The 24,052-nt window shown below is 40.7% G+C and overlaps 1 protein-coding gene across 4 annotated transcripts in view; it reads left to right on the top strand.

Annotated features, from left to right (window-relative positions):
- LOC127583941 (multiple C2 and transmembrane domain-containing protein 2-like) overlaps nt 1-19,713 on the top strand; it is a 328,587-nt gene extending 308,874 nt beyond the window's left edge. For 2 of the 4 annotated variants that reach the window (XM_052040378.1, XM_052040377.1), the window contains exons 21-23: nt 7,091-7,200; nt 11,668-11,765; nt 16,025-19,713. In XM_052040378.1, coding sequence (XP_051896338.1) covers nt 7,091-7,200; nt 11,668-11,765; nt 16,025-16,180 — 364 coding nt within the window. In that variant the 3' untranslated portion in view covers nt 16,181-19,713. Of the gene's footprint in view, nt 1-7,090; nt 7,201-11,667; nt 11,766-14,955 lie in introns of all 4 variants that reach the window. The other 2 variants (XR_007958316.1, XM_052040379.1) reach the window with 2 other exon arrangements.
- Nucleotides 19,714-24,052: the final 4,339 nt, after the last annotated feature.

Here is a 24,052-nt window from a genome sequence, read left to right as displayed (position 1 = left end):
AACACAAAACATTACATTTTATTAAAGAAGAAAATATTTCTCTAACGGTGGTAAAATGCCAAATGGTATCTGCTGCCAGATAATGAAACTGAGGCTGTTAGTATTCTGTGTGAGGTGATGGGAGTGGGAGGAAGAGATGATAGTATGTGACTCCACACAGCATCCTATTTGAGAGCAACGTTGTGGCAGATGTCAGGAGATAATTGAATAAGAATTGTTGATGTCTCAATTTACAACAGGAAATGGTAGTAGAAAAGTTTGACCAGAAGTGACAATAAGAGAAGTGTCGTACAGCACAGAAACATGTCCTTCAGCCCTCTGTGGCGACGCCAGTCATCACGTACTCTTCTATACTAATCCCATTTTCCAGCATGGCGGCCATTTCCTTTGATGCCTTTATGTTTCAAGTGTCTGTAAGATACTTCTTAAATGTTGTGAGAGTACCTGCCTCCACCACACGTACAGGCAGTGCAATCCAGATTGCAACCACCCCCTGTGTGGAAAAGTTCTTCCTTAGATTTCCTCTAAATCTCTTACCCCTTGCACAAATTCTATGCCCTCCAGTTTAAGAAATCTCAGCAAAGGGGAAAAACATATCTCCATCCCTCATAATTCAGGACACCTTTATCAAGCTCTGCCTCCACCACTCCCTTAGGCATTGCATTCCTGATACCAACCACACTCTGGGTGAAAAATGCCTTGCAGACCTCCTCCCCTGACCTTTGTCCTTTGGTTTCATACATCTTTGTTCTAAAGAAAAATATCATATTATCTCCTCAATCTGTGCCCTTCATAATTTTATCAAGTCCCCCTCAGCTTCCTCTGCTCCAAGGAAAACAAACCCAGCCTATCCAGTTTCTCCTCATAACTGAAAAGCTCTATCCCAGGCAACATCCTGTTTAATCTCCTCTGCATCCACTCCAGTCATGTCCTTCCTACAGCATGGTGACCAGAACTGCCTACAGAACCATCAGGAATGTGGACAGGCAATGTAGATCCATACAAAATGTCTCATCAGGATGCCAGTATCTTTATCATTGAATTAATTGCATTTGAAAATACTCAGCTCTCTCCAGTTAAGACCAAGTTTACTAAGAATGAATGTGTTCATATGAGAATTCTCTTCTGCTGCTCATTGATTTTTAAAACTGATGTGTGGGAATAAATTACTTCCAAACTCTATCCCTTCACACGGAAAATCAAATGTGGCACAAAAATCTAACATTAATAAAATTCCACCAAAATCTCATTCCAGTACCATAATTTGAAGTGAACCACTTCTCTTATTTAAAACTGAGTGCATTGAACTAGATGGAAATCAAGAGATTGGGATTAGGATCCATCTGTTCTTGTAGGGCTTCCTGCTAGGTGGAATGATACATATCTTGAATTTCAGATTTGTGTGTTGGATGTATCAATTAGCTTTGGAGAGTTAGCTACTTAGTAAGTACATAACAATATTAATTCACCTTGGTGAAAGTGAATACGACTTCAATAAGATACTTGCCTGTAACTTTACATTATCTTTCTCGCACTGAGCAAAACTGATAAATATACACAAACACAATTCATCATCTAGTGATTATATATTGTTGTGACTTAATCAGCTACAAATGGATCGTATTCATTGATTTTGTACATAATCAATCCTGTGAGTCTTTGTAACTTGCAATAACTTTTGGAATGTATTGACAACGTGAAACCCACAACACAAATTAGAGGCATGCATCAATTAGCAAATTTAATCTGTAGGATTCACTAAAGCACAATTGTTTTGCTAGGCCACACATGTATGAATATTCATTTGAAGCAACCTTGATCATATGTCTCAACATTCATTAGGTGATCAATCAGCCTTGTCATAGACTTTGACAATCTACAATCAGTCATTTTCAAAAATGGATTAAGAGAAGAAATTTGAATTCTCTCCAGACAGATTAGCTCATTTTGTGTTGATTCCACTGATCAGTTTAATGTAAAACATTGCTGTGCATTGTGTAAGAGGGGAATATGTGAGAAACCAAAATGTCCCTGTCTTCAATAGATGATTAGAGCTGCCGTGAATACCTTGCGACTGTTTCCCAATGAAGGCCTGAAGATTTTCAGGTGTAGTTGAAACTTGGGATTCCTTGGGCTGATTCCATTATTGCACATGGGTGCAGTTTTAACACTGGAGAGAGTTTGTACTTTATAGTGGGTTGAGGATTAAATCAACAAAAGAAATTATCCAGTCTGTCTCTTGGATTTAACCAAGTGTACCAGGCAGTGATTGGGAGAGGCTGGTTGGTAATTTAAACATGTTAATCATTAATTAAGAAGGACATTAATTGTATTTTTGAATTTAACTTTGAGCACATAGATTGCCTGAGCTTTGCGAAATGTGCTATTGAATCTATGGTGGGTGCAGAGCAGTCTGGCAGAGAGTTATGGTGCAATAATCTGCATAGGTACTGTGGCTTCAGAGCCACTTATTTGAGTAACTCTTTGATGGGTTTCCTAATAAAAGTTGTGTTATTTTAAGAAAATTCTAAAATTCTGAGGGAATTAGTTGGCTGTTCAGTTTGAACATTTTGGTCATGCCTATTTGCTTTCAGTAGCCAGCAGGTCTCTACAAAGACTTAGCAATGAGTGGTTCTCTTATGAACATATGAATTAGGAGCAAGAGTAGGGCACTTGACCCCACAGACTTACACCCTCATTCAATCAGATCATGGCTGATCTGACTGTAATCGTAACTCTGCATTCCCACCTACCACCGTAACCCTTCACCCCCTTCGCTTCTCAAGAATCTCCCTACCTCCGCGATAAAATGATTCAGTGACTCTTTCCACCGTCCTTTGAGAAATAGGATTCCAAGGGCTCATAAGCCTCTGATGGAAAGAATTTTGCTTCAGCTTTGGTCTTAAATGGGTGACACCCTTATATTTAAACAGTGACCCCTAGTTCTAGATTTCCTCACAGCACTGTAGGATCTAGTGCGGGAGCAGGAGGGACATCACTAGGATCAAAGGGAACAACTCCTAACCCACCTACAGCTAAACAGAGTATTTCACTGTGCAAGGCACTTGCACTTGGAGCATAAGACAGAGCCTCAGTTTGCTGGACTCTGTGCCTCAGGAGGCTACTTGCTGTTGTGGGCTACACATTATCAATACGTTCCAACTATCAATGGTGGTGCCATATCTCCTGGGACAAGACTTACTGCCTGCTCGACCTAATGGACTTGCAGTGCCTGTGTCTGTGGAAGTGACCACAGACCTTGGCTTCTATCCTTTGGGATTCTTCAAGGGATCTGCTGTAGATATTGCAGGAATTTAGAGTCAACGATTTATCAGTGTAATAGGTGGGGTGGAGGGGGCTGGTGTGGAGCACAAAAAGTCAACAGATGGCCCAAATAGCCTGTCCCCTCTGCAGCATTATCCATGATGTTATATAAAGTGTTTCCATAGACTCATTGGCAACCTGGCTGTGTCTTGTAACAACTTGTTTCACCATGAATTTCATTCTTAGTCAATGTCACTAATTGTGTTACAATGCATTGTACTCCAAAATTCATGTTATTGAAAGACATGGAATGAAATTCAGAAGGAGAAGAAAGTATCCTCGTTATCAGAGAATAAATTGCTGAGCATATAAATGCAGTCACATAGTTTGGGACAGATTGTTAAATAAACCAGAATTCTATTGGTGAACCCCTTGAATATTCACTCCCACACCACAATCATCAACACGTTTTGTTCAGAGTGTGGGTCCTTTAAGGATGAAGTTCTGAAATGTGGATGAATGCTTTAACTTGTACAGCCACATGAAGGGGAACAGTGAGCCAATCAGATCATATTATTTCAATAAACTATCTACTAATAGGCTTGTGCACACATCAGAGCTCATCAGAAAATGATAGAGTGGTATATTGTCACAAGAATTTAATCTGATCTGACAACAATCTTCAGTTTGCACATCATTATTGTGTTTTACCTTGTGCCTATACTAATCCTGGAATACATTATTGAGTAGTAATTAATTATTGCTTACTTTATTGACAAATAGAGAGAGGTCTACATTCTCATAACGATAATGTATTTAGTATATTCTCTTTAGCTTCATCCCAGGTGCATTGCCATGTACCTCGCAAGTGTGATAATGAGGATGTGAGCATGTTATCTGATGTATTTCCCTAGGGTCGCAAGGATTTCAAACAGAAGAAATTAGTATTATGATTCTTTCATTGTAAAATGCATATATTAATGTGAAATGATTAAAGTTTGATTACACCATGCCACTCTGGGTTTTTAATTAATAAAATTCCAGTTTTATGTGAAATAGGTGAGTTTTTTCAGGCCATTTTCATTCTGCTCATTACACAAAAGAGGATTAATTCTGCATTGACACACAAGCCACATTCAGGATTATGGTTCCAGTTACACTGTGATAAAATCAGCTCGTTTGGAAAGTGTTTGTTTTCAAGCAGCTGTTGTAACGTGAAAGATTGAAGGGAAGAGTGTCGGTCAACGTTCAGATGTTGCGGATAGATCCAAGCTGGAAGACAAGCCCTGATAATCAATACCAAAAGAGATCTTTCAGTAATCCCCTCTGACAGTGATCCAAATTGCTCTCCCATTGTGACACCATATTCATTGTTCAGTATTACAGCACATAAGTCTTTGTTGATAGACAACACAATGTATTTAACATGAAGAGATACGGAGAGAAGTAGCGCTGCTTTTGGACTAGTGGGACAGTTCACGGGGGCACTGAGGGAGTGCTGTACTGTTGGGGTGTCTGACATTCAGGTGAAGTGCAAAGGCAAAGTCCATCTGTCCCTTCAGGAGGGTACAAAAGAATTTTGTGGCGCTATAGTGAAGCAGAGCAGGGGAAGTTTCTGCCAGCCCACAACCAACGTCTCACTAAAAACAGTTCTAATGAACAGCCCTGGATCTGCAACACAGTTCCTCTTTTCGCAGATGCTGCCTGACCTGCTGAGTGTTTATTTTCTGGCATTGCAATTTTTTGTTGATTTTCATGTCACTACAGCAGGTTATTTGGCCATTGTACAATTCCTGTTGAGGGATGTTACTGTGTATAGTTTGCCTACCCTATTTACAGCAGAAAGCCCATTTTAAAGCTGCTTCATTTGGGATTTTCAAAGGTTGTGAAATGCCATAAGCATTAGTAGCCCTCCTGTCTTTCACTCCAGCAAATTCTTAACTAACACCAATGTTTTATTTATCCAATTGCAACACCCTTGGGAATATATCAACCAGCAGCCTGTTTAGTTTAACACTGGTGTGAGAACCCACAGGGTTTCCCAACCCCCCTTTCCTGACTTCATGGCCTTTGGTTCATGAGTCGATTTTCACCTCTGTTGCCCTCAGTTAATAGATGGTAATGGCCTCAAAGTGAGGGTCTGTCTGCTTAGTGTCCCTGCTATCACTGATAAGAGGTTAGACCTATTAAAAGGGTTCATTGGTGGTCAGTGGGAATGCTCTCATTCCCTGGGAGGTAGGCTTACTTTGATATATCAGAGCTGCTTGGTCCCCTTGCCAAGGATACTCTGACCAGTTCTGCAGGCAGCGGAGCAGTGTGAGTTTAGCTGTGGGGACTTTAACAATGTGAAGTTGTGTTCCCATGGGCACAATGAAATGTTTGGTTCACTGTCACACCCTCCACACCCCAAGGACAGTTGCCGGGGCAGCCTGCTGTCAGTAGCCCCTGGTTGTCCAAGCTTTCTCAGCTGCACTGCCACTCTATCATCTGATGCTGGTAAAGCTCCTGCCTCAAATGTTGTCACCTCACCCAGGGCACTAAGTGAGGAGACCAAACCAATAGTAGTAACTGCATGAAGCTTGCGCAATGTTTGTCTTGCACCACCTTCGTACTAGTGGGGAAGGAAGAAGGATAAAGCACTGTGGAAAACAATTCTGTTCTCCCAGCCCTGAGCAGTGCTTTGAAGGCACTCAACCTCCCCCTCACCTGACTTGATTAAAACAGGATAAATATGAAGTTCCCTGCCTCGTATTTAAGTTTCCATCTCCCTCTTTGCTGCCATCTAAATCCTGGGAATACACTCCTATTCACCCTTCTGTCTGGATCTGGGTTGGAGTCAGATTTAAGATTAGTATCTCACCTAATCTCTGTTTTTGGGGGTTAGAATTCCCCTCAACATTTCCAGTTAGATTTTTCTCCAAATAGTGATCATGTCTCTCAATCCATTTCACTCCACGTTCCCTGGATTCCATCCTGGATACTCCCTGCCCCATAATTGGCAGTATAGAGAGTGAGAGAGAGGGAGCAGTGAGGTATGCAAACCCTAGCATATCCTTGATTCCTCCCACCCCAGTTTTTCCAAAGCTGCCTACCCACAAGTTGGAGATGCAGTTTATTGCATTGAACTCAAAGCTATTTTAATGGCATTTGTCTTGGATAATTTAAAGTACATTGGAAGAGCACAGCAAAGTCTTTGTGTTATCAGAACTAGAATGTATTCTGATGCTGCAGTCAAAAACTTTGCATAAATATTGTCTGGGAGAAACTGCTATAAGAACAAGATTATACTCAACATTTTATGATCTCATGTCTTAATAAATAAGAACAGCGGGAAAAGAAGGGCAGCAGTATCAATAGTTACAGAGCTAATTAGCATCAGAGGCAAGTACAAACAATGTAATTTTAGTAGGGAATTCTGTGAGGCTGATGGTTACAGTCTAAATTACATCTTGATGGGCTGCTCCTTGGAGTGTCTCTTAAATGGAAAGGCATTCAATCCTTGTCATAATAATGCTTACAAATCAATAATTATGTAAAGTAGCTTCATTTGGAAAAACAGTAGAGTAGATACAATGTTGGAAGGCTTTATGCATTCCTCTTTGACTCTCTGAGCTTTATCTTTTCTGCATTATTTTTACTTTTCCTAGAAATGTTGGTTTTATCTTTTACATGAAGTATCCACTTTGCAATATTATAGCTGTTGTTTGTTGGGGTCAAAGGGATGATGAATCTCTTTTACAGAGTAAACAAATATCTTTGAATTCAAAGAACATTGGTGTGAATTGCAATTTTAATTTTGCTCTTCCTTGTTTTTCGAAATTCCCAGCACATTCAACTGGTCGGTCCCGTTCCTGGCCAAGCTTGGCTGCATTGTGCTTGCGGTTTGCACAGTCGTGTTGTACTTTGTCTCACTGAGGTACCTCTTGCTGATCTGGGGTAAGGATATTTCTCTCATCAATTAAATTGGTAAATTGGTTAATTATTGTCATGTGTACTGAGGTACAGTGAAAAACTTTTTGTTGCATGCCATCCATATTTCATTACATCAGTGCATTGCGGTAGTACAAGGGAAAAGCAATAACAGAATACAGGATAAAGTGTTACAGAGAAAGTGCAGTGCAGGTAGACAATAAAGTGCAAGGCCATAATGAGGTAGATTGTGAGGCCAAGAGTCCATCTTATTGTACTAGGGAACTGTTCAATAGTCTTATAAAAGTGGGATAGAAGCTGTCCTTGAGCCTGGTGGTATGTGCTTTCAGGCTTATAATTATAAAGCAGTGGGTAAGGTAATAAATGGCCAGCAGGCATGCTGAATGTTGAAGAAGGGAATTGAGTTCAAGTTAAAGTTTATTGTCATAGGCATACATGCCCAGGGTATAAATGCCATGAAAAATAGCTTTTTGCAGCAGCAGCAGCACAGTACATTACAAACACAACAAGTATAAGTTAAATTAACATAAACAGATGATTAAGTGAAGCACGTTAAACTTTTCAGTTATGAGTATACATACACTGCAGTTAAGATCTACATTGAACCTGGGCAGCATGACACTTGGTATTGTCAGAGCGCAAAGCTACCTTAACTTTATAAAAAATAAAAAATAATAATTTCAGACACCAGAAATCTGGAAAAAAAAGCAACTGTTGGAAACAGTCAGGCAGCATCTGTGGAAAGAAAGAAGGTGTTAATGCCTCAGGTCTGACCCTCTGACAAATGCAGATGCTCTCTGACCTGTTTCCGGCATCTTCTGTTTTTGTCTTTACATTGGTTAACGTCAGTCTGGCAGGATTGGGAATAGATCGTTCAGACTCTTGAGCTGAATGATCCAGCAGATTGTGGATGATCCGTACCTTAACACCCATTGACCTGCCTTGGATCCTTATCCCTTAATACCCCTGTGAATCTTAATTTTTGAATGCATAATTTGACCAAACCTCACCCACCACCTCATCTGTGCTGTGGGGGAAAGAGCTGTAGGCCTCCACTATTTTTACATAAAGAAGTAGTTCCTGACAACACCTCTGAACCACCCAGATCCATTGTTGCAATCAAAGCCCCCTGTTAGCATGAATATTGTTAATGACTTAGTCTCCAAGGTACTGGTTAAAGTTGGCATGGGTTATCATGCCCTTTGGTGTATTGTGCCCTTTTTGAAATAATTTTGTGCCTCTGCTACTCATTTCTTGCTGGTAACCAAACCAAGAGCAGGGACTCATACCTTGAGGAATTACCCTAGGGAATGGCAATGGGTTGCTCAGTGGCATCACAGACTATTTTGCTATAATGTACCATGAGCTGCCTTAACCAGACATATTATTAAACTAATTCATGTGCATACCAAACCTTTGACCTTATTCTAGCTTAGTGCCAGATGTGGGAAGTTAAAGTGCAAAATGGTATTTTTACTGAGACTGGGGCTGAAGCACGTTATTGGGGCAGATTACTTTAAACACAAATCGGTGGATCCAAGAGTCCAAACCAACAACCCTCCACAAACACACTTTTCCCCCCGAGCGTTTTAAAATTCACAACCCAGAAATTGTTTAATAATGATGCCTGTTACTTTCAGTCAGGACACTTCTCATTGAAATGAAATGATGCTGCACCTACTGGATTTATCATGTCTGACTTTAGTATTTGGTGTTGCTCTTTGCCAAGATTAAAATTCAGTCTTATTCCAACTTCTTAAATGACCACCTCATGCAGAGTTTTTGTTCCAAACCACTTTTTCTTTCTGGATAAGTTTTCAGAAATGGCTAAACCTCCATAGTGACATCCATTGACAGATCAGAGTTCATTCCAAGCAATGAAGCAGATTATCTCACATAAAGATATATACTCAATCTCCCGTTCCCTTGTTGTAGCATAAAGCCCTGGATTTTCCTGAGAAATACCAGGAGAAATCCCATAACGCTCAGGAAGTTTGAGACTGCATGGCAGTACATGTGGAGATTGGCGGAGGACTAATGGGGAGAGGCACAACAACAAGTGTGGGTAGCTTACCTCTCCTGGGAAATTCAAGGTTTCTAATTCTGTGAAATTGGTTCAAATTACTAGTTAAAACCACGAGTTATTTATGAACTAGAAACAGCCAGCTGGTGCAATAGTTTATTGGTGATTCACATGTGGTTCCATTCCATCCCACCCTCCTTCATTCTAGTCCCCTCAGCATATCCTTCCGTTCCCTTCTCCAATATTTGTATCCATGCAACTTGCTTCAATTCCTCCTTATGGTAGCAAGCTCCACACTTCATTTTTTTTTCCAAATTCACAATTGGATTTATTATTAACTAGCTAATTGTGGTCTCACCTACGTGAAAACACCTTCTCCATGTCCACCCGAACAAACTCCTTCATTGCCTTGAAGGCCACGACCAGGTCACTCCCATAACTTCTCTTTTATCGAGAACAAAGCCCCAGCCTCTTCAATCTTTCCTGATGAATATAACCCCTAGGTTGTGATACCATTCTGGTAAATCTTTATCTTCAGTGTTCAAAAACCTTTATACAAAACAGAGACATCCAGAGTACTCTTACCGTGGTTTATCCAAGTTTAGCATGACTATACAAATGGAACGTAACCTACAAAACTTCAACATAACGCACATACTGTTCCAAACTGACTATCTAATTGTATTTATAGCAAAAGAGTATAGCAATTTGTATTGAAAATTGAATCTCACAAATGTAAATTGTGTATGTTTGGAACATAGAGCTTTGGTGTGCTTTACTGTTATGTAACATGCTCCAGTGTGTGTAAACCATAGACTGTACCAAGCTGTTCTAAACTAAAGTAATGGTTTCTCATTGCCCGGCATAATACACAATATTAAAAACAGAAAGTGCTAGAGATACTTGATAGATCAGGCAGCATCTGTTGAGAAAAGATCCTTCATCAGAACTTGGAATGGGAGAAAACAAGTTTGAATGAATGGACTTAATTTTATTTCTCTTTTCATAGATGCTATCTGACCTGCTGTGTTTTTCCTGCATTTTCTGTTTCTGTTATTAATCTTGCTGGCAAATTGTTTGTGATGGTGGTTTAACTCTGTGGTAGTTTCATCTAACAGTGATCTTGCACAGAAAAATAGTCTAACCCAATCAGTCAGGAGTGAGTGCTCTCAGTTAATATGGTGACATGTTCCTCATTATTTCAATCCAGGAATATTCCTTTCTTTAATCTAACTTTCCATCATGATGCGGTCAACGAGAAAGCATTTGTTTGAACTGCCAACACAGAATGCAATGAAATTTGATCTTGCACATCTCAGGAATGTGATGCTGCACAAAATGTTGCACATGTATGGGGAAAACAGTTCAACTGCAATCACTTCATTCTCACACAGATGGGCAGGGTCACTGTAGTAGTGAGGCATTTCATAGCTTACAGAAAAACAAAGGAACACTGTTACACAGCCTGAACTTTGGTACGCACCTCGTTTAAAACCTTTCAAACAGATGGGCTTTTAAACCTTCCGCAGATTAATAAAGTAATGGAATGAGGTGAACGAATTGTTAAAATAGAAAACCTGGATTCATTGGCACGAATTTATATACAACTGAAACTGGAAACTCTTCCAAAGTCCTTAATATGCTCCAACCATGCTTGAAATAAACTCTTGGCCCATTAACAATCAAGGCTATTGAGGTGTGTGGAAAACAAACAACTTGCTTCTATCCAGCCGTACATTGCAATATGGGCATACTTATATCATTCTAAAATGCAATTATGTACATTACAAGGAGTCATGTATTTTGATATATTCATATTGCAATGTATCTGGGCATTATGCCTCCCTTAGTTTCCTTTCCTTCCTCGCTTTCGGCCAGATGAGACCGAATTGGGGTTGGGGAGGGTGTGGGTGGGCCTGGCTACTTATGTGCTACTTGAGCTACTGACTTCCCAGCTTGTCAAGACTCGCATGGCACCTAAACTAATAATATATAAGGCAATCAACGGAAGTTTTATTTTATGGAAGAAAAGCCTCTTGCACTGTTTACTTGTGAAGGCAGCAGGACTGAACATGCTGGGGTCAGGAGGACACTCAAGCCCGCTAGAGTATTGTGACGTGGCTCACTGCCTGTCATGGAAGTGTACTGTTAATAAACTTCCATTTGAAATGTGAAGACCAAACACTAATTTTATCTTATGGGAGAGGTGAGGACTCGCCTGCTGTTCCTCTAGTAATGGATTTTGCAATCGAAGAAGATGAGATTTTATATAAAGAGGGTATTTGTTAATGAACCCAGATGACAGAACAGAGAGTGGTAATAAGGTTGAGACATGAAGCCTGGCACGCATGTGTGACTGCTGCTTTGTAATTGTTTTCTCACTAATTTTCACTTGCAAAACTGTTCCTTCTGTCTCAATGAATTTATTTTAAATTAAATTCTGTTGACAGGCATACACAAATTCACTAAGAAGCTAAGAAATCCATACACCATCGATAATAATGAGCTACTTGACTTCCTCTCCAGAGTTCCATCAGATGTCCAAAAGGTGGGAGATTTTCTATATTCAATTGTACTTTGTGGACACCTTTGGCAAGGCTGATGTCTATAGTCCTATCCAGTGTCTTTAACTGAGGGGCTTTATTGGGTAAAGAGCACTCTGATGTAAGAGGAGCAAGCTTCTTACCCTAAAAAACAGAAGAGAACTAGGTAAGTTTTGCAACAGGCCAAAAGTTTCATGGTCATTTTGTAAATGAAAGTCAAACTGCCATAAAGTGGGAATAGATCTCGGATTTGTGGAGTAATACTACCACCATTCTTGTAGGCTCTGTGGTATACGTATTTTCTTCTTTGAGACTTAAAGTGGCTGTGTTTTTTCAGGCCCAATCAACCCTCTTTGTATTTCAGACATCGTTAGTTTTAGAGGATGACACAGCTGGTGATAAATTAGCAGGATTCTGACAAAGATGAAACAATGGACAGTGTCTGATCAGTAACTTTGGATACAAGTCTGTTTTTTGAAAATGTTGAACATTTTTACTCTCCCCTTCATGCTCCCAGTTGTTGGTAACGCTCAGTTGATTTGGAGTAACCAAACCATATCTTTGAGAAGAACCTAGCAATCACCAGAAAGAGAAGGTTACCTGTTGGGTAGGATGGAAAGACAATGATGCAGAAACAGTGCACAGCTCTGTGTTTAAACCAAACTCTGAAATGAACTGATTTGCTTTATGTGAAAGGTTATATTGGTGTTGAGAAGCCCATGTGCTTTGGTCCATATGTCTACTGAGTACCATGTGGACCCTGTCCTACCCATATATACATTGAGGGAAAATATGGGGGCATCTTCGTTGTGGTCTGATAGGAGTTATACTGATTTCCATAGCTCCCTCTAAACAGAATATGAGCAGTTTCTTTGTTTCACCTTCCCTCTCCAAAGCAATCCATTCCTTTCTCAGTTTCTTTTAAGTTTATTTTTCTTGTCTCCATTTTTTTTTCTCTCTCCATTGCCCTCTAAATATTTTTTCCCGAGTTTATTTTCTTGTGTTACGTTTATCTCTTCCATTTCATGGTCTTCTCAGCTGTAAGGAGTGCCCCCATGCCCTTTTACAAGTGGTTACAGGAGGGATGTGGAGGCTGTCAAAAGTGTACAGAAGAGGTTTACTAGGATGCTGCCTGGATTAGAGAGTATAAAGTATTAGGAGAGGTTGGACAAACTTGGGCTGTTTTCTCTAGAGCATCAAGGGCTGAAGGGAGACCTGATAGAAGTTTATAAAATTACAAGGTATATAGATAGGGTAGAGAGTCAGAATCTTTTTCCCAGGGTAGAAATGTCAAATACTAGAGGACATGCATTTAAGGTGAGAAGGACAAAGTTAAAGGAGATGTGCAGGGCAAGCTTTTAACACAGAGAGTGGTAGATGCCTGGAACAGGCTGCCAGGGGAAGTGGTGAAAGCAGATATGATCGTGGTATTTAAGAGGATGTTAGATAGACACATGAATATACAAGGAATGGAGGGATGTGGATCATGTACAGGCAGAAAAGATTTAGTTTAATTTGGCATCGTGTTTGGTGCAGACATTGTGGGCTGAAGTTTTTACCTATGGAGTGCCTTTAATGTTGTTCAGCATCAAGATGTTTCACAGCAGTGGATCACAAACTGATGCTGAGCCACTTAGAGGTATTGGGCAAGTGATCAACAGCTTGGTCAAAAAACTATGCTTCAAGGAGCAGTTAAAGGAGAACAGAGAGCTAGAGAAGTTTCATGAGGGAATTTTTGTACCTAGACAGGAATGAATAAGCATTGCCCTTTAACAATTATATTCTATGCAAAGATTTTTTGATGGAACCATTCAAATTCTCAAGCCTTTGTGTTCTACCCTTATACATAAATATACACAGACAATAAAGTGAGGTCGTCCTGGTGTGCAGTGATTTACTTGGGCAGAGCTCACATAAGAGAAATGGTGTGTTTATAAACCAACCCTGTTGTTCACTCTTGAGAGGTCTTGAAAAGGATGCTAAAGAAGATTCATTAGAACTGCATTTGGTGGGAGGTGAGAAGAAGTGTATTTATTTTTTATGCAGAGAAAGATAAGGTGAGACATAGTATAGATCTTCAAAATTAGGAGAGGTTTGACAAGAAGGGGTTTGACAGAGAAAATCTTTCCACTGACGTAAAGTTTGTTAATCAGAAGACTCAAATTTAGGAGAACTAAAAGAATATCTGCAGGAGAAGGAGAAGTTTTCTGTATCTTGAGTTTTAACCTGAAATACACTGCCTGCAAGACAGATTCAATAATAACTTGCAAAGCAGAAATGGATTTATTCTTGAATATGAAACATTTGCAAGGTTGTGGAGAGAGCAGATGAAGGGATGAGCCAGTAAAAGCACAATGACCTGAATGATTCAGCATGATTCTCATTGCAAAAAAGGAGGAATATTGTGTGTCCTTTCCTGCTATCAAGTTTCCTGTTATAAAATCTATTCTGGTCTTCAAAAACTTGATAGAGAGCACTGTTGCTCTCTGCTGTGTTCCAGTTGTTTTAGCCTTCTAAACTGTGTACATGGCTTCAGGTTATGCAGCTAGCAGTGACTGAAATTCAGCTTAGCAAGGTGACGTGCCAGCTAGCTGCTCCAGAATGAACTATGCCAACCCATCCTGCAATAAGTTCTTGCCAAGTGTGATTCTGAATTCACCAGGAAATGTGGGCTCTCTTCATACTGTGGGATAACTGGCCAGGCACCACCTCACTGTCCAGCGCAACTTCTTCCAGTACTCTGCCACTTTGTCAGGGGAGGTTACACACTTGAAGGTGTGTTGGCTACACAAGGCCCTTGTTGGGTACAGAGCAAAATTTGAGGAGTTGGAACATTTATGTCAGTGAAGCTGATAGTTCAAGGTACGTGGATTGAGAAAACATGAAAATAAAGCATGAAAAAACAGAACCAGATCACTGGTACTTAATGGGTTTTTGGATGCAATTTATTAAACTGTTAATCAGCTGCAGATTTTACCAAGCATGCCAAGTGGGAGAGCAACTCACCCAGCATGGATCTGCATAAGTCAAACCTTGCTTTCTTCTATTACTACCCTCTGCTTTCCTATCCTGAAACTGATTCATTGCATTTGAACCTTTCTGCGTTTTCCTCTCAGCCTCTCCTCAGGGTGCCATTAGCATGTACAGTACTGGGGAATGCCTAACTGGAACATTATGGGCTGTTTGTTTTAACAGGTGCAGCATGCCGAGCTGAAACTGAGCAATGGGCTCGCTCCTGTTAGGAAGAAGAAAGGCAATTCATAGCTTGTGGAGCAGATGGATTGGTGCTGCTTTGATTGTTTGGCTGAGAGCAACATCAAGAGTTCCCACTTCAGACTGTCCACTTTAGAATTTGCTGTGTATGTGGGTATGGGCATCCATTTAATCAGCCGAGGTATAAAAAAGTGACTTTTGTAGAGCATTCAATGGAAATATGTGCAATATTTTGAATTTATTTGAATATAAACTGGATCAGTTTATGGTCTCTTGCAATATTTTGATTTTCCCGTCTGTGCTTCTTTCCTTATTTCCTGGAACAATGGGGTAGACGGATGTTTTTGCAGCTCGCCAGTCACCTGATGAAAACCCACTTTTTGTTGTCCATGGGGGGTTTTATTCTATTAAATAAGTGAGTTCTTTAGAGAACGAGCCACCATCATTCCATCACAATACTGGCCAGGTGGAGAAAGCAAAATCTACCTCTTCTGTTCTTTGCGTTAATCTACTTTCCTAAGTTCTTTTCAGCATTTGTCCACCTCGACCTCTTGCATCTTTGGGGTGAAATTTGTCTGAAAAGTGTTTTGTCCTCTGCCTGTTTTCCTTCTCCAAATGGGCTACCAATTCATTAATTACTGTTGTGCTGCTGCCAAACATCTGGTTTCTCCTGCTTTCTGAATCCTTGCCTTAATTCCCTTCCTTGCCTTTATTTCCCCCACTCCCTTGTGAACACAAACTATGTGCTTAAATCATTGCTAGCCAAGATGAAGATGGAGATTGAATGGATTTTCCACTTTAAGTTACAATGTTTATACATCTAGTGCAATTTTCTGCATTAATGGTAGAGTGTAAAATGTTGGATTATGCCTTGAGTGTTTGGACCCTCGATGACCGTCATATATAAGAGGCTTCGCTCAGCATCTTTGGTGAATGGATAGTCACAGGCACAGTGACACAGATTTCCTCCCAATGCATGGCTCTTCTGGCATGGTCTCCCACGGCTACACAAAACCGACAAACCTTCAGAACGTGTGTGCGTTTTTCACAGGGTTGTGTCATTGGAATCACTGGATATGAGAAGGATTGGCTTCTTAACAAAAAAAGCATCAGCAAGGATTTGCAAGCAAGACTCAACAGCCAACACATTGATGACAACGGAACACAGGCAAGAAACTTGTTTCTTTGCTTGCTCAGCATCATATGAAGCTCCGTCAGATTTGAGAGGGATTCCACTACATTTCTCAGACTGCAGATGTACCAAGAATATAAATCATTAGATTTCACTTCTGTTTTATATCTTGTTAATTTTCTTAAAGCGACTGTGCTTCAGTCTACAGGTCAAAAGTTAATTTGGTTACCTACCAAAACCTTTGAATGTATTGTTTCCGACCACTGTATCAGATGTCATAGTGGCCTTGTTATGAAACTGTGTTGATGTCCTTCTTAAATGGATTTCTGCCTTGTTTGCTGAATGGATTATGGACCCAGGAGTTGTACATCTGTGAAAGGGAGTTGAAGTGCTAAGCAGCTATTCACTCATGATTTACATGCTGTTTATTTACAAGTTAAACATTTTTGCTCCAGAGTTCTTGAAGTGTCTGATGAAAGTTTGGTTTTCCTTGTTACCGCAAACACCTATAAGAGGAGTTATTGGCCCTGGTGCTAAATGGGAAAGGAAATGTTTCTGAATGAAGTGATGGAAATTGTGGAAAGGAGCAGGCGTTACAACTCCTGGGGCTTCATGGAAACGTACCGTGAGAAGTGAATGATGGAGATGGTAGAGCAGATCAGGGAGCCATGAAGAGAAGGTGAGGATTCAGGTAACTCTATCCTTGCTCTATTTGGGAGGGGGAGGGGATGAAAGGTACAGGAAAAAAAGATGAGATGCTGTTGAAAACTCCATCCACTCATGGTAGAAGTGAAACCAAGGTTAAGGAAAGATCTCCCTTTGCTATTGTTTTAAAAAGTACACCTACTTCCCCTCATTTAAAGGGGCTTTGATATCCACAATATAAGGCACCAATCAATTAAGGCAACAGGTATCATCTACAGGCCCACAGAATATCTCAACCATATCTCCCACCCTGCCTCCTGTGATTACATTCGGTTCTCCCAGTTCCACTATCTCCATGATATGATGGCAAAACTTACCGCACAGCTGTGTTTGATAACTCTTCCATTTTCCTTAACCTTGGCCTCCCTTCTACTGTGATGGAAGACACCAAATCTTTTTCCTGTACCCCTCATCCCCTCCAAGACAGAGCAAGGACAGAGTTACCCTGGTCCTCACCTTCCCTTTGTGGCTCTTCCATCGCCATCATTCACTCCTCCTGCTACTTTCCCAGGAGATGCAACACTGGCTCTTTTACCTTGTCCCTTCCCACCATCTAGAGACCCAGAGAAGCAATGTTTCACCTATACTTCATCCAATCAAGTGTACTGCGTTCGGTGTTCAAGACGCCACTCCTCTGCATTGGAGAACCCAAATGCAGATTGGGTGACCAATTTGTGGAGCACCTCCACTCAGTCCACAGGGGCAATCCTGAGCTTCAACTTGCCTCTCACTTTAATTTTCCACCCCTTTCCCCCCTCTGATCCGTCAATCTGTGGCCTTCTGTATCATTTCAACAAAAGCTTGAGGAACAGCATCTCATCTTCCGGCTTGACATTGTCACAGCCTTCGGGAATCGATGTCAGGTTTAACAATTTCAGATAACTTTCTTGCTCTATTTGTACCAGGACTGGCCATCTCTGCTGTAAGGTTGTCCATCTGCAATGTTCTCCCTCCGTGGACACTGATCTGCTGGTCATTTCAACAGTTCCTCTTTGGTTTCTGGTTTCAGCCACAGCTCAGACCTGTATTTCACACCTTTAACATGTCCCTTTGTTTGCTTCCTCTCTCTCCAATGCCCTCATGAATCTATCAACCAGATGGCTCTGTAAACATTGGGATCACCATGGCAATCCTGGCCTCACCCTATTAAAGATACTCCATCCATTCCTTCCCCCACCTGCTCTGCACCTGAAAAATAACTCACTTTCCACAATCCCAAAGAGGTGTCTTTGGCCTGAAACATTAACTCAGTTTCCCTTTCCACAGATGCTGACTGACCTGCTCAGTGTTTCCAGCATTTTCTTTTGTTTCATTTCAGATTTCTAGCATCTGCAGTTTTTTTTTGCTTTTCGATTATTGATTCTAACACCTGCATGCTGGAAACTGAATTGGGGGGGGGTGGGGGGGGCACGGGCAATCAATTCAAATGAGGGGACTGACTCATAACCTGTGCCACCCCACCGCATCCTAATATAAGCAACCAGGTACAAGCAACTGAGCAGGATACAAGCAGCAAAGCAGGTGGGCTTCTGGTTTCTACAGATCATGTCCTGAGGAGTGGCATAGGATGTGAGGTAATTCAAGCCATTCCTGTTGTGTAGGATGTTGATACTGTGAAGTGCCACTCTTCCCTCTCAGCAGCTGCAGGTACTGCCAAGAAATTCCCCATCCCTTTTCACTGTTGAAATTTTCCAAAGAACAAAACTTGAATATAAAGTTGCTTTGACATCAGAGTTACTGTGGTGTGTCTACAAATTTAGCGATAGGTGGTACACTGTATATGACCACTAGGACGTCTCCAATGCTGCAAAATCAATTTCTAGAGTGGGCAGGCCTAGTCTCAGGAAGGGGACAACCCTTTTGGACTAGAATACTGAGAATTCTCTTTACTCAGAGAGTTAGTAATCTCTGAATTCACCCCCATCCCCACCACCCCAGAGAGCTGTGGATGCTCAGATGTTGAGACCTTTAGACGCTGAAGGGATCAAGAGGTATGGTGACAAATGGGAAGGTGGACAAGATATAAGGTCAGCCATTGAAAGGTGGAGTAGACTTGAGGGGGGAAAAGGAGCTGCTTCTACTTCTTATTATGGAAGCTGACTGATAACGTATAAGTGATCTTTTACCTTTCTTATCAAATTCTACCTAGTGAAGATGAGTCCAGATTGATAGAAGCTGCAAATCCACAATTTGTAGCCATATTTGAAGGGCTGACTTTAAATATCCCATCAATACATCTATAGTGTGGGCCAGTGCTGAATCTATTTTGCACTGTTGTTTTAACATGAGAAATTTATGGCAACAAAAGGGGCAGGAACTGTTTTGGTTTATCATGAACAATCCACATTTAAACAAAAGCACACGATTAATAAACTATGATGTAAGCAGAATTTTGTTGATGCTATGGATAAATATTTCCTCAAAAAAGATACTTAATGATATGCATTTCGTTAGTACCTTTTGATGTCACTCATATAACTTAAACTGCTTCGCACACAATGAGCTGTGTTAAATCGCCGTGAATGCTTTTTTTGCAGGCAAAATGGCAGCCATTGTCATACAGGCAACTCCATCAGAAGTAACGTCACTGCTAATTCATTTATTGATATTCTGTTAGTGGAAATAGAAATAAATTACTTCCACGATGCAGAAAAGAAACACTTGGCATTGTAGATTTTTTAAATTATTTATTAGAGGAAATTTGAATCTTGTACGGCTGTGGAATTGCTAACTCTAAAACCTGTAGCAACCTATTGTAAAAATTATAGTGTGGATAATTTGCTCTCATCCTTTTTACGATCTTTTTCAATAATTCAGTATTCACAAGAGTAACCAAATGTTTGAAATACATGTTGTAATGAATGATTGTGAAATTTATAATGAATGAAAAATTTGTACAAACAATAAAGGGGAATTTTATTTTTAATATTGTTGCTGGTGATCTAATTAAACTTTTATCATCAATGTCCTTTACCCAGCTTCCTGCCTCCCCTTATCCGGGTCATTTTAGCACAGTCTACGTTCCCTATCCGAACATGTCATGGATTCTTCAACAATCTCCAACATTAAGGCTGAGCTCCATTGAGAAAGCATCCCTTTGTTCTTAACCCTTTCTTTTTCTGTGAGGGGAATGAGGGAAGGAGATCAATTTTTAATATCCATTCTCCAGAGAATTTGCAAAAACTTTGGACAAATCACCAGGTCAGTCCGATGCGCAAAGGGATGATTTAGGATTTTTTCAGGGAGTTCTTTTTTTCTTCTGAGACAAGAGAGAGCTGATAGAGCTGCTGCCTCACTGCTCTAGCAACTCTGGTTCGATCCTGACCTCAGGCACTGTCTGTCTGGTGTTTGCACGTTCTCCCTGTGACCGTGTGGGTTTCCTCTGAGTACTCCTGTTTCTTCCCACATCCCTAAGATGTGCAGGTTGGTGGGTTAATTGGCCATTGTAAATTACCCCTTGTATGTACATGAGTGGTAGAAACTAGGGGGAGATGATGGAAATGTGGGGAGAATAAAAAATGGGATTTGTGTAGGATTAGTGTAAATGGGTGTTTGATGGTCAGCATGGACTCAGTGACTGAATGGCCCTACTTGCATGTTATATAGCTCTATGCCTAAGAAGTTGAGGTGCATGAGCTCCTACCTAAGAACCCAGCTATGAGGGACAAAGCACCTTCCCTAGTAGACAGAGTATGGTCCAAGACTGATTAGATTAGATTAGATTTCTTTATTAGTCACATGTACCTCGAAACACAGTGAAATACATTCTTTGAGTAGAGTGTTCTGGGGGTAGCCCGCAAGTGTCGCCACGCTTCCGGCGCCAACACAGCATGCCCACAATTTCCAAACCCTCACATTTTTGGAATGAGGGAGGAAACCGGAGCACCCGAAGGAAACCCATGCAGACACAGGGAGAACATACAAACTCCTTACAGACAGCGGCCAGAATTGAACCAGGATCGCTGGCGTTGTAATAGTGTTACTCTAACCACTATACTACCATGCCGTGATATCACAAAGTCTCAGTTATAGATGCGCCATGAACTTATTAATGGAAGCAAATTCCTGATGAATGTCCATATTGAGCATCCCTTCCATTTGAAAGTGTTCCCATCTATTCCACTGGCCTTAATAATTTGAAGCTCTTGGTTACAGTAAGGTGGGATTGTCCATTTAGCTTTCCTAATTGGACAGCTTAATTAAAATCTGACACCAGATGTGGTGAAATGAAAGAAAGGTGGCTTTCAGAGGGTTAATGCTGAGGTGAGATTGCCAGGCACATGTTGGCGAGCTGCCAGATGCATTCCCTACCCCCATCTGACTGTTTACATTCTGGAAAAGCATGTGTTGTTTTGCACAATCATACCATGGTTCACTACTTTTTATCATGATGAGAAAGTTAGTTGTGAAAGTAACTGGAATAAAAAAAATCTATGTGAATGTATTTCATGGCAGAATGATTGAAACTCCACGTGAGGCAATGTTCTCTGCTCTCTTGGAATAAATTTCTCTTTAATAAATTATTACAGCTTATTGATTACTGCAGCAGATGTTCACACATTAATCCTATTGAGATGAATTGCCCAGGCTTTTTGATGTTTATCTCTTTAAGCTAACAACAACAAAAGGCAGCTAAATGAAGTATTGGTGACACATGGGAATAACTTTTCCCCAACAAGGAAACAGCACTACCTGAAGAACTGATCTGACTTGTATCAACTTGATAGACACTGTCATGCTGGTTTACTCACACCATGTGTCCACGTATTTCACTGCTGGTTCTCTTCGCTACTCACCTGGACAACAGAGAGGTGTGAACTGGCAAGTTAGGAAAAGTAGAGAGGGATGAAACACAAAGAGTAGTGAAAGACAAGACTGACTATGTTGAGTCTCTATTGACTGCACACAATACGATCAAGCCAGGCAACTTTCCATCTGTTTACAGTTAATTCTGGAAAGGTTGTCACTGTGTGTATTCTGCAGTTTGTCTGATTCTGTGCTATTGACAGAACAAATACTGGGAATAAGTGTAAGGGTGCTAGCATGGAACCTGAAATTTCTCATTGAGTTAAGGACTGATTTTTTTTAACTGTTCCTTTGTTAAAGTGAACCAGAAGGGGAGTTGAGGAATTTTTAATATAAATGCCCTCTTCTCGTTACTACCATTGGGGAGGAGGTACAGAAGCCTGAAGACTCACACTCACAATTAATGACAGCTTCTTCCCCTCTGCCACAGATTTCTGAAGGGTCCATGAACCCATGAACACTACCTCATTATTCCTTTTGTTTCCACTATTTATTTATTTTTGTTATTTATAGTAATTTTGTCTTTGCACTGTACTGCTGCTGCAAAACAACAAATGCCATGGCATATAAATCAATGATAATAAATCTGATTCTGAATCTGAGATTGCACTGATGTTGGATGCAGATTCAGTAATTTTCAAAAGAGAATCAGGTGGAACAGTGGTGCTGCTTGCAGACTTGCTGCCTCACGTCTCCAGTGACCCAGGTTCAATCCTGACCTCCAGCGCTGTCCATGTGGCATTTGTAGGTTCGGTGTGACTGCGTAAGTTTCCTCCACAAGCCAAAGATGCGTGGGTTTGATAAGTTAATTGACTGCCTCTGGTGTGTTTGTGAGTGGTAGAATCTGGGGGGATTTGATGGGACTGTGGGGAGACTATAATGGGATTAGTGCAGTTGTCTGGTCGGCGCAGACTCAGTGGGCTGAAGGGTCTGTTTCTATGCAGTTTGACTCTGTGATTCTAAATACTTGAAGAGGAGAATGTTGCAAGTCTATGGAGTAAGAGCAAGGCAGTGAGACTAATTGGATCGTTTTTTCAAAGGAACCATTACAAGCACAATGGGCTGCATGGGCTTATTCTATGCTGTAGGATTCTATGATTCTTGCAGATGTTTGTGTTGCCAAGCAAGCAGAAAGTCAGAGACCACGTAATATATTTAACTTCCACCAGGCTGTTGTAGTTCTTTCAAAAGCCATAGGTTTGATGAAAGTACATATCAGTTTATCCTCAGTCCCTTTAATACATAAGCCTGGTAAAGGATCTTTGGGAAAGTGTCACAAAACAGTTGCAGTTACTTTTATTCTCCATTTTGCTAAAGTGATTACAGGGTTGGACAAATGGAAGAGGAGGGTGGTGGGAGGGGGGTATTCCCCTCAAGTAAAAACCTTAACTGATGGTATGTGTAAAGCTATTTGTTTAAATTTAATTATAGGCCTGTGTTGTGAAAGCTGTAAAGGGTATTCATAGAAAGCTCTCCAGTGTCCGTGTCACAGCCATGCAGCAGATACGATGTGAGCCTGGACACCCAACTGAATGGGTAGGGTCATGGCATTCTTCGAACTCTTTAACCCTGCTACAAAAAAAACGGCCTTGCTGCAGTGAGAAAGCTGAACCTTCCCATCCCAAGTGAAAAATAAGACAGTCCTCAAGACACAGATGTCTGTGTTTGACGGAGGAAGAGAAGTACTGTACAGCAGTGTGTGGCTAACTTGACCCTTTTTCTCCCTGAAAATGTGGCCCTTTCCATTCACGCCTTGTGCTAATATGCGCAGCAATATTTCTGAGAAAGTAGGCTTTAGAAATCAACATAATTCAATCCTCTTCCCCCTCTTTGTTTTAAAGTTTTAAAACACTTTCTAAGTGGCTGGATTATGTGAAAGCCCCCCCCCCCCCACCTGAATATTAAAGTGATAACCGTGACTGTAGACTTGTTAATTACATTGGAATGAAGTGACCACACTGAAATCTCAGTGATATTTACTTGGTAATTATTACTCCATGCTAATAATTGCTGGCACTGGTGCTTCAACTAAATTATTGAGTGGAAATATTACTAAGATTGTCAGTTGTGTGTGAACCCCAGTAAAACCTCTTCTATTTGTTGGTTTCCCAGGGACATTGAAAGTAGTTTTAATGATGTCCCTGGATAGCACTGTTGGACTACCTAGTGATACCAGTTCTTTAATTGCAGCATGGGGATTGTAAAGGGCGGTTGTCCGGGCACTTATTTTTACATAATCGCCAATGTTTTCAAGTTTTTCTATACAAATGAAGTTATTAAGCTTCCTGGAAATCCAGGCTGAGTTGTTTTAAAAATGTACCAACGAAAGACAGCCCATCCATGACAAAATAAAAAAAAACTCTTAGACATCACAAATGGTCTTTGTTCGTCTTACAACCATTCAATATGCTTATCACTGTTAAATATTGAGCAGTC

This window comes from Pristis pectinata, chromosome 28 (genome assembly GCF_009764475.1).
Source record: "Pristis pectinata isolate sPriPec2 chromosome 28, sPriPec2.1.pri, whole genome shotgun sequence".
Taxonomy (NCBI): domain Eukaryota; kingdom Metazoa; phylum Chordata; class Chondrichthyes; order Rhinopristiformes; family Pristidae; genus Pristis; species Pristis pectinata.
The sequence above is the reverse complement of the archived record's forward strand: the minus strand, read 5'-3'. Positions and strand labels throughout refer to the sequence as shown.